At 48.7% G+C, this 16,324-nt stretch overlaps 1 protein-coding gene across 2 annotated transcripts in view; it reads left to right on the forward strand.

Annotated features, from left to right (window-relative positions):
* Nucleotides 1–16,324, forward strand: part of pi4kab (phosphatidylinositol 4-kinase, catalytic, alpha b) — a 137,085-nt gene that overhangs the window by 56,267 nt on the left and 64,494 nt on the right. For both annotated transcript variants that reach the window (XM_078421447.1, XM_078421448.1), the window contains exons 20-29: nt 3,727–3,835; nt 5,324–5,460; nt 6,680–6,813; nt 6,930–7,012; nt 8,747–8,817; nt 8,902–9,026; nt 10,213–10,294; nt 10,375–10,458; nt 13,082–13,171; nt 14,648–14,767. In XM_078421447.1, the coding sequence (XP_078277573.1) occupies nt 3,727–3,835; nt 5,324–5,460; nt 6,680–6,813; nt 6,930–7,012; nt 8,747–8,817; nt 8,902–9,026; nt 10,213–10,294; nt 10,375–10,458; nt 13,082–13,171; nt 14,648–14,767 (1,035 nt within the window). The remainder of the gene's footprint in view (nt 1–3,726; nt 3,836–5,323; nt 5,461–6,679; nt 6,814–6,929; nt 7,013–8,746; nt 8,818–8,901; nt 9,027–10,212; nt 10,295–10,374; nt 10,459–13,081; nt 13,172–14,647; nt 14,768–16,324) is intronic.

Below are 16,324 nucleotides of genomic sequence, written 5' to 3' on the forward strand. Positions count from 1 at the left end.
GGCAGTAGCCTACAAGGACATTCGGAAAGAGATTTGCGCCATTCGTAACCCAATATACATGAACATGTCGATTCTGTCTGCTTTGAATCTAGTTTCAGTTTAGTTTATTGTCACGTGTACCGAGGTAATGCAGTGAAAAGCTTTTTGTTGCGTGCTAACCAGTCATTGGAAAGACAATACATGATCGCAATCGAGCCGTCCACAGTGTACAGATGCACGATTAAGGGAATAACGTTTAGCAGAAGACAAAGTCGAGTAAAGTCCGATCAAAGATAGTCCGAGGGTCTCCAATGAGTTAGATAGCAGTTCAGGACCGCTCTCTAGTTGGTGAGAGGACGGTTCAGTTGCTTGATAACAGCCGGGAAGAAACTGTCCCTGAATCTGGAGGTGTGCGTTTTCACACGTCAGTACCTCTTGCCTGGCGGGTGAGGGGAGAAGAGGGAGTGACCGGGGTGAGACTGGTCCCTGATTATGCCGGGATCTATTGTGAAACTATTCCCTCCACCATTTTTAGCTGGTAATACTAGTGCTGTACAGCACCAGAGACCCCGGTCCGATCCTGAACCTCGAGGTGCGGACTGTGTGGAGTTTGCATGTTCTCCCTATGACTGCCTGGGTTTAGGCCCACATCTCATAGTCGCGAGAGGTTGTCAGCTAACTGGCCTCTGTAACACTGCCCCTAGTGTGTAGGGGCTTGAGTAAGACAAGTGGGATAACATACAGCTTGGGTGAATGAGTCCTTGATGGTCAGCTTGGACTCGGTGAGCCTGTTTCCATGCTGCATCTCTAAACTAAACTAAAATTAAACAAAACTTTTTATCTGGCTTGTCAGATTGTTTGTTCTCTATTTCTTTTTATCGGATAAATCAAGTTCCAACTCGATTTCAGGTTTAATTGCTTATCAACTGGTTTCAAGGCCACAGACCTTTTTCAGTCCAATGTTTTTTTCATAAACTTTGTTTCTAAAGTGGTTTAAAAGTGACTATTATGTTTACTTTGAGTGGATGTGCTGACTTGACTTTGGCGAGTATTCAATAATTTATGTGCCCTGTATTAACTTGGGGAAAGGAAAAAAAAACTGCAGATGCTGGTATAAATCGAAGGAAGACACAAAATGCTGGAGTAACTCAGCGGGTCAGGCAGCATCTCAGGAGAGAAGGAACGGGTGACGTTTCGGGCCGAGACCCTTCTTCAGACTGATGTCAGGGGAGGGGGCGGGACAAAGATAGAATGTAGTCGGAGACAGGAAGACTACTGGGAGAACTGGGAAGGGGGAGAGGAAAGAGAGGGAAAGCAAGGGACTAGCTGAAGTTAGAGAAGTTAATATATTTTCTATTCCAGTTAAATCTCATAGTGTGGAAACATGCCCTTCGGCCCAACTTGCCCACACTAGTGGGCAATCTATACTAGTCCCACCTTCCTGCACTTGGTCCATATCCCTCCAAACCTGTCCTATCCATGTACCTGTATAACTGTTTCTTAAACGTTGGGATAGTCCCAGCCTCAACTACCTCCTCCGGCAGCTCGTTCCATACACCCACCATCCTTTGTGTGGAAAAAGTTACCCCTCAGATTCCTGTTAAATCTTTTCCCCTTCACCTCTGTCCTCTGCTTCTCAATTCCATACGATAGGGGACATAAAATTAATTTAATTTAAAATTAGTGCAATTTAAAGTTTCCAGTTGCTCTGCTGGGATTTGAACCCCTGCCTTTGGATTGCTCGTCAGTAAATTATAACCATGCTCCCTTCATTTTACTCTGCGTTCTGTTAATGGGCAATGGAAATGCTATGAAGATGAGCAGACAAGTCCTTTATAGGATTACATAGTACAGTGCAACAACAGGCCCTTCGGCCCGCAATGTCGGTGCCAAGATCTAAACCTTATCTGCATGTTTCTCATCCATATCCATTCCTTTGCAAATCCAAGTGCCTATCTAAAAGTCTTTCAAGTTATGTATCTAACACCACCAGCATCTCTGGCAGTGTTTTCCAGGCACTCCCCACCCTCTGCATAACAAATAACTATCTTTAATCTGACTTTGTTGCACTTGCACTGAATTTTTTATCCTTTATCCTGTATCTACGCTGTGGACCGCTTGACTGTAATCATGCATAGGTAAAAAAATCTGCAGACGCTTGTTAATATCAACGGTAGACACAAAAAGCTGGAGTAACTCAGCGGGTCAGGCAGCATCTCGGGAGAGAAGGAACGGGTGACGTTTCGGGTCGAGACCCTTCTTCGGACGGTCTGAAGAAGGGTCTCGACCCGAGACGTCTCCCATTTCTTCTCTCCCGAGATGCTGCCTGACCCGCTGAGTTACTCCAGCTTTTTGTGTCTACCTTGTAATCATTCATGGTCCTTTTGTTGATCGGATAGCAAGCAGCAAAGATAGACACAAAGTGCTGCAGTAACTCAGCGGGACAGGCAGCATCTCTGGAGAGAAGGAATTGGCTTGAGAAAAATAGATTTTGTTTTAGAAATAAATGTGCTATTCATTTTGGGAATCACTGTTTAAACTTGTGAATGGCGGCATGGTGGCACAGCGGTAGAGTTGCTGACTTACAGCGCTAGAGACCCGGGTTCGACCCTGACTACGGGTACATGTCGGTAGAGACCTGCGTGGGTTTTCCCTGAGATCTTCAGTTTCTTCCCATACTCCAAAGAAGTGCAGGTTTAAGGTTGTGTAAGAAAATAACTGCAGATGCTGGTACAAATCGAAGGTGTTTATTTCACAAAATGCTGGAGTAACTCAGCAGGTCAGGCAGCATCTCAGGAGAGAAGGAATGGGTGACGTTTCGGGTCGAGACCCTTCTTCAGTCTGAAGAAGGGTCTCGACCCGAAACGTCACCCATTCCTTCTCTCCTGAGATGCTGCCTGACCTGCTGAGTTACTCCAGCATTTCGTGAAATAAATGCAGGTTTGAGGTTGGCTTGGTATAAATGTAAAATTCTCCCTAGTGTGTGTAGGATAGTGATAGTGTTAATGTGCGGGGATCACTGGTCAGCAAGGGCTCGATGGGCCGAAGGGCCTGTTTCCGCGCTGTATCTCTAAACTAGACTAAACGAAAAAAATAGACACAAAATGCTGGAGTATCTCAGCGGTTCAGGCAGCACCTTAGGAGAAAAGGAATCGGTTCAAGAAAAATAGATTTTGCTTTAAAAATAAATGTACTGTTCATTTTGGGAATCACTGTATAAACTTGTGAATGAAGACTTTCAGAACGATGTGCATTGCATGGCGAGTATATTGAGGAAAACGTTTTTCACCCAGAGAGTTGTGAATCTGTGGAATTCTCCGCCACAGAAGGCAGTGGAGGCCGATTCACTGAATGTATTCTAGATAGAAGGTATCACAAAAAGCTGGAGTAACTCAGTGGGTCAGGCAGCATTTCAGGAGAGAAAACCATTCCTTCTCTCCAGAGATGCTGCCTGACCCGCTGAATTACTCCAGCTTTTTGTGATACCTTTGATTTGTACCAGCATCTGCAGTTATTTTCCAATATAGCATCCTGGACAGAGCTCTTAGGGCCAACGGAATCAAGGGATATGGGGAGAAAGCCGGAACAGGGCACTGATTTTGGACGATCAGCTGTGATCATATTGCAATTCGGTGCTGGCTCCAAGGGCCGAATGGCCTCCTCCTGCACCTATTGTCTATGTTTCTATATTAATGACATGTGAATGGGTTCAGGGCCGCTAATCACACCGCCTCTGTTTTTCCGCAGCTGACTAGACGATTGCCCCCGATCAAAGACGCCAAACCCAGGCTGCAGAAGCTGTTCCGCGACTTCTGGCTCTACTCAGTGGTGATGGGCTTTGCTGTGGAAGGTTCAGGTACCGGCCAGACTGCTAAAATTACCTCGCTCATCGCGCGTTATGTTGTTCCAAAAACGTTGGTCAGTGACTTTAACCCCCAGCAGTTTGACGTTTCCGCAGACTGGGGGGTGGAGGGGGGTTCGGACGAGCTGGCTTCTGCGGCTTGTATTCTCAGCGCCATCACTGCAAACATACAAAGATAGAAAATAGGTGCAGGAGGAGGCCATTCGGCCCTTCGAGCCAGCACCGCCATTCAATACGATCACGGCCGATCATCCAAAATCAGTACCCCATTCCTGCTTTCTCCCCTTGATTCCGTTAGCCCTAAGAGCTAAATCTAACTCTCTCTTGAAAACATCCAGTGAATCATTGTCCACTGCCTTCTGTGGCAGAGAATTCCACAGATTCACAACTCTCTGGGTGAAAAAGTTTTTCCTCATCTTAGTCCTGAAACTTGTGGACACACATCGATTGTAAATGTGTAACTTAATTGTGAGATTTGAGAACGTCCGATTACTTTATTAATTTTAGCGGTCTTTGAATTCTTCTGTTCTTTCCTCCTCGCTGTCTTATTCTTTCTTTTCAACTCCATTCCTTCTGTTTCTCTTCTCTCGGTCTGTCTCCCCACCCCCCTCTGAAGCCACAAGCCAGTCAGGCAAAGTATTGTGTAGGAAGGAACTGCAGATGTCGGTTTAAATCGAAGGTAGACACAAAATGCTGGAGTATCTCCTGAGGTCCACCTTCCTGAGGCCAAATGAAGACATCATACCTTCGTATCTCTGAAATAGCGCTGATAATTCTTGAGGGGTTGGATGGGCTAGATGCAGGGAAAATGTTCCCCATGTTGGGGGAGTCCGGAACCAGGGGTCACAGTTTAAGAATAAGGGGTCGGCCATTTAGGACTGAGATGAGGAGAAATGTTTTCACCCAGAGAGTTGTGAATCTGTGGAATTCTCTGCCACAGAAGGCAGTGGAGGACAATTCACTGGATGTTTTCAAGAGAGAGTTGGATTTAACTCTTGGGGCTAAAGGAATCGAGGGATATGGGCAAAAAGCAGGAACGGGGTACTGATTGTGGATGATTAGCCGCGGAGGCGCAGCGGTAGAGTTGCCGCCTAACAGCGAATGCAGCGCCGGAGACTCAGGTTCGATCCTGACTACGGGCGCCATCTGTACGGAGTTTGTATGTTCTCCCCGTGACCTGCGTGGGTTTTCTCCGAGATCTTCGGTTTCCTCCCACACTCCAAAGACGTACAGGTATGTAGGTTAATTGGCTGGGCAAATGTAAAAATTGTCCCTAGTGTGTGTAGGATAGTGTTAGTGTGCGGGGATCGCTGGGCGGCGCGGACTCGGTGGGCCGAAGGGCCTGTTTCCGTGCTGTATCTCTAAATCTAAATCTAAAAAAAAAATCATATTGAATGGCGGTGTTGGGTTGAAGGGCGGAATGGCCTCCTCCTGCGCCTGTTTTCCACGTCTCTCTCATGTTGGCGGCTTCTGTTTGTGCAGGGCTTTGGCCGGAGGAGTGGTACGAGGGAGTGTGTGAAATCGCCACCAAGTCTCCGTTGCTGACCTTTCCAGGCGGAGAGCCTTTGCGCTCGGAGCTGCAGTACAACTCTGCCCTGAAGAACGACACCGTCTCGCCGGTAAGAACGTCCGTTTACCTCACTTGTCTCCCCTTTCCCCTTTCCCCCTGACTCTCACTCTGAGGAAAGCTCTCGACCCGAAACGCCACCTGTTCCTCTTCTCCAGAGGTGCTGCCTGACCCTCAGTCAGAGGGCGGTGAATCTGTGGAATTCTTTGCCGCACAAGGCTGTGGAGGCCAAGCCAATGGATATACATTTACGGCGGAGATAGATTCTTGATTAGCACGGGTGCCAGGGGTTACGGGGAGAAGGCGGGAGAATGGGGTTAGGAGGGAGAGATAGATCAGCCAGGATTGAATGGCGGAGTGGACTTGTTGGGTACAGGTTAATTAGAAACATAGAAAGATAGAAAATAGGTGCAGGAGTAGGCCATTCGGCCCTTCGAGCCTGCACCGCCATTCAATATGATCATGGCTGATCATCCAACTCAGTATCCCGTACCTGCCTTCTCTCCATACCCCCTGATCCCTTTAGCCACAAGGGCCACATCTAACTCCCTCTTAAATATAGCCAATGAACTGGCCTCAACTACCTTCTGTGGCAGAGAATTCCACAGATTCACCACTCTGTGTGTGAAATAAACCTTCTCATCTCGGTCCTAAAAGACTTCCCCCTTATCCTTAAACTGTGACCCCTTGTTCTGGACTTCCCCAACATCGGGAACAATCTTCCTGCATCTAGCCTGTCCAACCCCTTAAGAATTTTGTAAGTTTCTATAAGATCCCCCCTCAATCTTCTAAATTCCAGCGAGTACAAGCCGAGTCTATCCAGTCTTTCTTCATATGAAAGTCCTGGCATCCCAGGAATCAATCTGGTGAACCTTCTCTGTACTCCCTCTATGGCAAGAATGTCTTTCCTCAGATTAGGATTGGCAATGGTGTAGATGTACAGGTTTCTTCGGTTTCCTCCCACACTCCAAAGACGTACAGGTATGTAGGTTAATTGACTGGGTAAATGTAAAAATTGTCCCTAGTGTGTGTAGGATAGTGTTAGTGTGCGGGGATCGCTGGGCGGCGCGGACTTGGTGGGCCGAAAAGGCCTGTTTCCGCCCTGTATCTGAAATATGAAAAAATAAATATGTAAGAGCGTCCCGTGTGTTAGTGTGCGGGGATCGCTGGTCGGCGCAGACTCGTTGGGCCGAAGGGCCTGTTTCCGCACTCTATCACTAAACTAAACTAAAAGACCAAACTATTTTTGTTTCTTATTTGTTTTCATTTAGGCTGAACTGAACGAATTAAGAAGCACCATTATAAATCTGCTGGACCCCCCTCCTGAAGTTGCAGCCCTCATTAACAAGCTGGACTTTGCGATGTCCACGTATCTCCTCTCCGTCTACCGCCTGGAGTACATGAGGTCAGCCAAACAACGCCGAGTGTGCGAGTGTTTCTGAAACTGAGCTCCTTACACGCGTGATCTGGCTCCTTACACGCGTGATCTGGCTCCTTACACGCTCGTGCTTTGATTTGCAGGGTATCCCGATCGACTGATCAGGACCGATTCCAGGTTATGTTTCGCTATCTGGAGGACAAGGCTATTCAGAAAGATAAAGCTGGTGAGCATTTGAAGTCCAGGTTCCACCACTGATTTTCCCGGCACCATTGGTTCCAGGGCCTTTCTGGATTAGAAGCACAAAATGCTGGAGTAACTCAGCGGGACTGGCAGGCAGCGTCTCTGGAGAGAAGGAATGGGTGACGTTTCGGGTCGAGACGTCACCCATTCCTTCTCTCCAGAGACGCTGCCTGTCCGCTGAGTTACTCCAGCATTTTGCGCCTAACTTTGGTTTAAACCAGCATCTGCATTTGCTTCCTACACCTTCCTTAATACACTAATCTTAATACTAATCTTAAACCAGAGTTCTCTGTTGCTTTGTTCTTGGTCACAACCCGAGCAGATTACGAGGAACACAGCCTTCTTTACCATTCAATCGAGCCCACCGCCAGTCTGTTTCAATAGACAATAGGTGCAGGAGGAGGCCATTCGGAGCTTCGAGCCAGCACCGCCATTCAATGTGATCATGGCTGATCATTCACAATCAGTACCCCGTTCCTGCCTTCTCCCCATACCCCCTGACTCCGCTATCTTTAAGAGCTCTATCTAGCTCTCTCTTGAAAGCATCCAGAGAATTGGCCTCGACTGCCTTCTGAGGCAGAGAATTCCACAGATTTGCAACTCTCTGACTGAAAAAGGTTTTCCTCATCTCCGTTCTAAATGGCCTACCCCTTATTCTTAAACTGTGGCTCCTGGTTCTGGACTCCCCCAACACTGGGAACATGTTTCCTGCCTTTAATGTGTCCAATCCCTTAATAATCTCATACGTTTCGATAAGATCCCCTCTCATCCTTCTAAATTCCAGTGTATACAAGTCTAGTCGCTCCAGTCTTTCAACATACGACGGTCCCGCCATTCCGGGAATTAACCTAGTAAACCTACGCTGCACGCCCTCAATAGCAAGAATATCCTTCCTCAAATTTGGAGACCAAAACTGCACACAGTACTCCAGGTGCGGTCTCACTAGGGCCCTGTTTCAACATCTTCTTGGTGCCTCACAACTGTCAGAGGTTCTCCTTCTTGGAACGACAATTCATCGCTGTCCTTGGCGTCATAATCCCACATACGTTCCGTGCTGCCAGAGCAAGAGAGGTCATGGCCTCCGAGAGGTACCGGAACGTTCCGCCTAGGCCGCCGGGGGGGGGGGGGCCGAGATACCGGCCCGTAAAGTCGGATCTGGGAACGGATCTGCTGGAGTTCCAGAGCCAAGGCCGGGGGAGTGGGGGGGGGGGGCGGTGGAAATTCCACCCTTTGATCGGCCGCGGAAGTCCCGGTCAGGTTCAGATCGGCCGCCTCACAATTTTCTGCGGCACCTTTTCATGGTGGACTTCCGGGGAGAGGTATCGAGTGCACTCTCGGAATGTTGTCCGGATAAATTCAGTGGATATTTTTAAGGAACAGATAGATATATTCTGGACTAGTACGGCTGCTCAGAGGGTCATGGGGAGAAGGCAGGAGGATCGGGTTGGGAGGGAGAGATAGATCAGCCGTGATTGAATGGCGGAGTAGACATGATGGGACGAATGGACTAATTCTGCTCCTATTCATCCTGACTTCCGTCCCACTCCTTCCACCCGGGCGGGGATTGCGGGCTGGGTTTTCCTTGCACCAGTTGACTTCTCCAACAAGACCAGCAAGACGCTTCCTACACGACGACGGTGGGCACCGTCGGGAAGTGCTTAGACGCGAGCTGGCCCCATGGGCACTGACCATGTTTCCCGTATCTGTTTCCCGCCAGGCATGATGCAGTGCGTGATCGCGGTGGCCGACAAAGTGTTTGAGGTCTTCCTCGCTGTCATGGCCGACAAGGTAGCTGGTCTTTCGCTCGGAGCATTTTCCACGGCATTTGTGAGTCTTTGAAGCAGAATCTCACGGCTCTTTTTCCTTCATCAGCCCAAGACCAAGGACAACGAGGAAGAGCTGGAGAAACATGCCCAGTTCCTGCTGGTCAACTTCAACCATGTCCATAAGCGCATCCGGAGAGTCGCCGACAAATTCCTGTCGGGCTTGGTCGACAAGTACGTCACCAACTTAGCTTTGACGGTGGACATAAAAAGCTGGAGTAACTCAGCGGGTCAGGCAACGTCCTGGGGAGAGAAGGAATGGGTGACGTTTCGGGTCGAGACCCTTCTTCTGTCTGATGTCGGGGAAGGGGTGACGTTTCGGGTCAGAACCCGTCTATCCTTAAGAGCTAGATAGAGCTCTTAAGGATAGCGGAGTCAGGGGGTTTGGGGAGAAGGCAGGAACGGGGTACTGATCGAGAATGATCAGCCATGATCACATTGAATGGCGGTGCTGGCTCGAAGGGCCGAATGGCCTCCTCCTGCACCTATTGTCTATTCAGACTAGAGTCTGAGGTAGGGTCTCCGACCCGAAACGTCACCCATTCCTTCTCTCCAGAGATGCTGCCTGACCCGCTGAGTTACTCCAGCATTTTGTGTCCAGGTTTTTGATTAGTACGGGTGTCAAAGGTTATGGGGAGAAGGCAGGAGAATTTGGTTGAGAGGGACAGATAGATCAGCTGTGATTGAATGGCGGGGTAGACCAGATTGGCTGAATGGCTAATTCTGCTCCTAGAACTTATGAGTGGGGTTGAAAGGCAAAGATCGATCCACCACGATTGAGCTTGTACTCGCTGGAATTTAGAAGACTGAGGGGGGATCTTATAGAAACATATAAAATTCTTAAGGGGTTGGAGAGGCTAGATGCGGGAAGATTGTTCCCGATGTTGGGGGAGTCCAGAACCAGGGGTCACAGCTTAAGGATAAGGGGGAAGTCTTTTAGGACGGAGATGGGAAAACATTTCTTCACACAGAGTGGTGAGTCTGTGGAATTCTCTGCCACAGAAGGTAGTTGAGGCCAGTTCATTGGCTATATTTAAGAGGGAGTTAGATGTGGCCCTTGTGGCTAAAGGGATCAGGGGGTATGGAGAGAAGGCAGGTACAGGATCAGCCATGATCACATTGAATGGAGGGGCAGGCTCGAAGGGCCGAATGGCCTACTCCTGCACCTATTTTCTATGTTTCTATGTTTCTAGTAGCGGAGTAGACTCGATGGGCTGAATGGCCTATGGACCTTCTGGTCCTATGACTTATGAACATGAACAACCCCAGAAGGCGAGAAAATAGCTTAAATTCTGCAATTGCCTCCTTCGAAAAGCCCAACGAGTCGTTGATGTTCGTTGTTTGTTTTGTTTGTTCCCAGATTCCCACATTTGCTGTGGAATGGATCTGTCCTGAAAACGATGCTGGATATCCTTCAGACTCTGTCCCTGTCCCTCAGTGCGGTAAGAACCAGGTGGAATTGATGGCGATATTGATGGAATAAATTGAACAAATTTTCCATGACATATATTCTGTCTTGCAGGATGTCCACAAGGATCAACCGTACTACGACATCCTGGACACCCCGTACAGGATCACTGTTCCTGACACCAATGAAGCCAGAGAGGTAACGCCCGCTTCAATAGTCCAAAGCTAACCGCTATGAGGCCAGGCCCATGTAGAATGTAGACCAGTACAGCTAGGGTTGCCAGCTTTCTCACTCCCAAATAAGGGACAAAAGGCTGACGTCACCGCCCCGCGCCCCACGTGACCTCACCCAGCCAGCGGCCACGTGCTTCCGTTCCACCAATGGCGGTCACCCGGGCCGGGAGGCGGGTTGTCACGCAACTTCCGTTAGGCGGCGCCCGGGCCTTCAGGCCTACACTGTCTGGGCTTACACAGTCTGGGCTACACTGTCTGACTACACTGTCCGGGCCTACAGCGGTCCCCGGGCCTACACTGTCCGGGCGTACAGCGGCCCCCGGGCCTAATACGGGACAAGGGCGGTCCCGCACGGGACAAACCAATTTAGCCCAATCTACGGGATGTCTCGGCTAATACGGGACAGTTGGCAACCCTAACTACAGCACAGGAACAGGCCCTTAGACCCACAGTGTCCGTGCTGAATATAATGCCAAGATAAACCAAACTCATCTGGGCAGCACAGTGGTAGGTAGAGTTGCTGCCTTGCAGCACCACAGACCCGGGTCCCATCCTGACCTCAGGTGCTGTCTGTGTGGAGTTTGCACGTTCCCCCTGTGCCTGCGTGGGTTTCCTCCCACATTCCAAAGACCTGCAGGTTAAATGTGCAGGAAGGCTCGTGCAGGTGCTGGTTTAAACCGAAGGTAGACACAAAATGCTGGAGTAACTCAGCGGGATGGGACAGGCAGCATCTATGGAGAGAAGGAATGGATGACGTTTCAGGTCGAGACCCTTCTTCAGACTGATGTCGGGGGAGAGGGAGAAACATAGATTAGAAAGTAGAAGGTGTGAAAATAGGACAAAGGGGATGGATATCAAGGAAAATGTAGACTAGACCCGAAACGTCACCCATTCCTTCTCTCCAGAGATGCTGCCTGTCCCGCCCGCCCGCTGAGTTACTCCAGCACTTTGTGTGTGACTGCAGTTGTGTACGTTTGCCACTGGAGGGAGCATTGAGCAGATCCTGGGCCGATGGAGCCCAGCAGTGTCAATGAGCATCCTGGGAACTACTCCACCTTTAGCTCTGATTTTCCAGCCAGCTCTCTGATGTTTTATGATGCTGTGTGCAAGTTCTCAGCTCCACCACATCACAGCTCGTTGAAGACCGAGCATTTGTTAAACAACTTTGTCGTGGTTCACAAGTTCAAGGAGCAGAAATAGGTCATTCGGCCCATCAAGTCTACTCCGCCATTCAATCATGGCTGATCCACCTCACCCCCTCAACCCCGTTCTCCTGTCTTCTCCCCGTAACCCCTGACACACGTACTGGAATAATGTCTTTAAGTTGCTTTTCAAGTTGTTGGTATTTGAAAGGGACTTTGAAGACATTACTTTAGATTAAGGATGAGGAGGGGTGTGGACCTCATTGAAACGTACCGAATAGTGAAAGGCCTGGATAGAGTGGATGTGGAGAGGATGTTTCCACTAGTGGGAGAGTCTAAGACTAGAGGCCACAACCTCAGAATAAAAGGACGTTCCTTTAGAAAGGAGATGGACAATAGACAATAGGTGCAGGAGGAGGCCATTCGGCCCTTCGAGCCAGCACCGCCATTCAATGTGATCATGGCTGATCATTCTCAATCAGTACCCCGTTCCTTCCTTCTCCCCATACCCCCTGACTCCGCTATCCTTAAGAGCTCTATCTAGCTCTCTCTTGAATGCATTCAGAGAATTGGCCCCCACTGCTTTCTGAGGCAGAGAATTCCACAGATTTACAACTCTCTGACTGAATTTTTTTTCCTCATCTCTGTTCTAAATGGCCCACCCCTTGTTCTTAAACTGTGGCCTCTGGTTCTGGACTCCGCCAACATTGGGAACATGTTTCCTGCCTCTAACGTGTCCAACCCCTTAATAATCTCATACGTTTCGATAAGATCCCTTCTCATCATTCTAAATTCCAGTGTATTCAAGCCTAGACGCGCCAGTCTTTCAACATACGTCAGTCCCGCTATTCCGGGAATTAACCTAGTAAACCTACGCTGCACGCCCTCAATAGCAAGAATATCCTTCCTCAAATTTGGAGACCAAAACTGCACACAGTACTCCAGGTGCGGTCTCACTAGGGCCCTGTTTCAACATCTTCTTGATGTCTCACAACTGTCAGAGGTTCTCCTTCTTGGAACGATAATTCATCGCTGTCCTTGGCTTCATAATCCCACATACGTTCCGTGCTGCCAGAGCAAGAGAGGTCACGGCCTCCGAGAGGAGTCCAACGGTACCGGAACGTTCCGCCTAGGCCGCCGGGGGGGGGGGGTGAGATCCCCTCTCATCCGTCTAAATTCCAGTGTATACAAGCCCAGTCGCTCCAGTCTCTCAACATACGACAGTCCCGCCATTCCGGGAATTAACCTGGTAAACCTACGCTGCACGCCCTCAATAGCAAGAATATCCTTCCTCAAATTTGTTCATTATTAAGTGTCCAACCCCTTAATAATCTTATATGTTTCGATATGTTTTGAGTCGGCACCCTTCTTCAGTCTGAAGAAGCCGGTTTTGGTGAAGTTTACTCATTTGAAGTTGCTTTATTCCCCCCCCCCCCCTTCTCTCAGAGTATTGTGCGGGACTTTGCGGCACGCTGTGGTGGGATTCTACAGGAGGCGATGAAGTGGGCTCCAACAGCCACTAAATCACATCTTCAGGTAAGCTGTCAGATGATTCCACAACCAACCAGCATTGGAGGCTGTTTTTGATAGAAATGACTGGGCTAATTCAGGCTGGAAAGGGTGCGGAGAAGATTTACGAGGATGTTGCCAGGACTCGAGGGCCTGAGCTGCAGGGAGAGGTTGGGCAGGCTGGGGTTTTATTCCTTGGAGCGCAGGAGGATGAGGGGTGATCTTATAGAGGTGTACAAAATCTTAGGGACTCTTAGCACAGAGTCTCATGCCCAGAGTTGGGCGATTAGATAGGGTGAATGCATAGTCTTTTACCCAGTGTAGAGGAATCAAGAGTCATAGAGTGATACAGCGTGGAAACAGGCCCTTCGGCCCAAATCGCCCACACCGGCCAACAATGTCCCAGCTACACTAGTCCCACCTGCCCGCGCTTGGTCCATATCCCTCCAAACCTGTCCTATCCATGCACCTTACCAACTGTTTTTTAAACGATGGGTTAGTCCCAGCCTCAACTACCTCCTCTGGCAGCTTGTTCCGTACACCCACCACCCTCTGTGTGGAAAAGCATTCAGAAGACATAGGTTTAAGGTGAGAGGGAAAAGATTAAACATGAACCTGAGGGGCAAAAACTGAGGTGCAGTTAAATTATTTTGTTTTTGTATACAATCTGGTAAAATCATACAGCAGACTTATAAGTTCTAGGAACAGAATTTGGCCATTCGGCCCATCAAGTCTACCCCTCCATTCAATCATAGCTGGTCTTCACCTTAGCAGTCCACGTTTCTGCCGCCGATAAAGTTTCAAAAGTTGTTAGTGCAGACCTATCTTCTCACGGTGGCGAACTTGGAAAATACTTGCAGCACTTGTGGGAGTGTTGTGCCAACACAGGAGCGGCACGGTGGCGCAGCAGTAGAGTTGCTGCCTCACAGCACCAGAGACCCGGGTTCCATCCTGACCACGGGTGCCGTCTGTACGGAGTTTGTACGTTCTCCCCGTGACCAATTTCATGCTTAATTTAAACTTTTGCAGTCTCAATAGGACGTGAGAAAGTGTATTTGTATGATTTTATCATCGTCTTTTACGGGTGACAATGCTCCTGCAATTGAATTGCAAAGAAGTCAAAAGACGGAATTTATTTAGTTAAGTGGCGCAACGGTAGAGTTGCTGCCTTACAGCGCTTGCAGCGCCGGAGTCCCGGGTTCGATCCCGACTACGGGCGCTGTCTGTACGGAGTTTGCACGTTCTCCCCGTGACCCGCGTGGGTTTTCTCCGAGATCTTCGGTTTCCTCCCACACTCCAAAGACGTGCGGGTCTGTTAGTTAATTGGCTTGGTGTAAGAGGTTAAAAAAAGTGTCCCTGGTGCGTGTAGGGTAGTGTCAATGTGTGGGGATCGTTGGCCGGCGCGGACCCAGTGGGCCGAAGGGCTTGTTTCCGCGGTGTATCTCGAAACTAAACTAAACTATACATCTGTGTGTGTGTGTGTGTGTGTGTGTTTTTTTGCAGGAATATTTGAATAAGAATCAGAACTGGGTGTTTGGTCTGTCCCAGCATGCTGGGCTCGCTATGGCGACAGAAAGCATCCTGAATTTTGCATGTTACAACAGGCAGAACACCACACTCGGGGTACGTAGAATCAGGAGAGCTTTATTTTCATATTTATATTTACTGGATGGAAACAATGACGTTCTTATTTGCAGCCATAGCAGCACAAGCATGTAAACACAGCACTCACCCCTCACAGCCGTACAACGCCATCAGTCTGAAGGAACAAAAATGCAGATGCTGGCTTAAATCGAATTTGTCTGAAGAAGGGTCTCATAGAAACATAGAAACATAGAGTATAGGTGCAGGAGGGGGCCATTCAGCCCTTCGAGCCAGCACCGCCATTCATTGTGATCATGGCTGATCGTCCCCAATCAATACCCCGTGCCTGCCTTCTCCCCATATCCCTTGATTCCACTAGCCCCTAGAGCTCTATCTAAATCTCTCTTAAACCCATCCAGTGATTTGGCCTCCACTGCCCTCTGTGGCAGAGAATTCCACAGATTCACAACTCTCTGGGTGAAAAAGGTTTTTCTCACCTCAGTTTTAAATGGCCTCCCCTTTATTCTAAGACTGTGGCCCCTGGTTCTGGACTCCCCCAACATTGGGAACATTATTCCTGCATCTAGCTTGTCCAGTCCTTTTATAACTTTAAATGTTTCTATAAGATCCCTCTTATCTTTCTGTACTCCAGTGAATACAAGTCTCGACCCGAAACGTCACCCATTCTTTCTCTCCAGAGATGCTGCCTGACCCGCTGAGTTACTCCAGCATTTTGTGTCTGCCATCAGTCTGAAGAAGGGTCTTGACCCAAAACGTCACCCATTCTGTGTAATCCTCTGCCTCAGAAGGCAGTGGAGGCCAATTCTCTGGATAGAGCTCTTAAGGATAGCGGAGTCAGGGGGTATGGGGAGAAGGCAGGAAGGGGGTGCTGATTGTGAATGATCATCCATGGTCACATTGAATGGCAGTGCTGACTCGAAGGGCCGAATGGCCTACTCCTGCACCTATTGTCTATTGTCTATTGTCCTTCACTCCAGAGATGCTGCCTGTCCCGCTGAGTTACTCCAGCAGCTTGTGTCCATCTGAAATATCATATAACATTAGTTTTAATGAAGAGATGGAAGAGCTGTTTACTTTGATGACTTAAGAGTGATACAGCGTGGAAACAGGCCCTTCGGCCCAACTTGCCCACACACCGACCAACATGTCCCATCTACTCTAGTTCCACCTGCTTGCGTTCGGCCCAAATCCCTCTAAACCCGTCCTATCCATGTAACTGTCCAAATGTTTCTTTGGAATCTAAACACAAAATGCTGGAGTAACTCAGCGGGTCAGACAGCATCTCTGGAGAAAAGGAATAGTGACGTTTCGGGTCGATACCCTTCTTCAGACTGAGAGAAATATTTCTTTAAGTTTAAGAAACATCATAAATTTTATAAAAGTTCAAGAAATGGAAAACCCAGTCTGGGACTAGAGGTCACAGCCTCAGAATTAAAGGACGATCTTTTAGGAAGGAGATGAGGAGGAATTTCTTTAGGAAGAGGGTGGTGAATCTGTGGAATTCTTTGCCACAGAAGGCTGTAGAGGTTGTTGGTGGATATATTTAAGGCAGAGATAGACAGATTCTTAATTAGT

Source organism: Rhinoraja longicauda, chromosome 25, assembly GCF_053455715.1.
Source record: "Rhinoraja longicauda isolate Sanriku21f chromosome 25, sRhiLon1.1, whole genome shotgun sequence".
In the NCBI taxonomy this organism is placed as follows: Eukaryota; Metazoa; Chordata; class Chondrichthyes; order Rajiformes; family Arhynchobatidae; genus Rhinoraja; species Rhinoraja longicauda.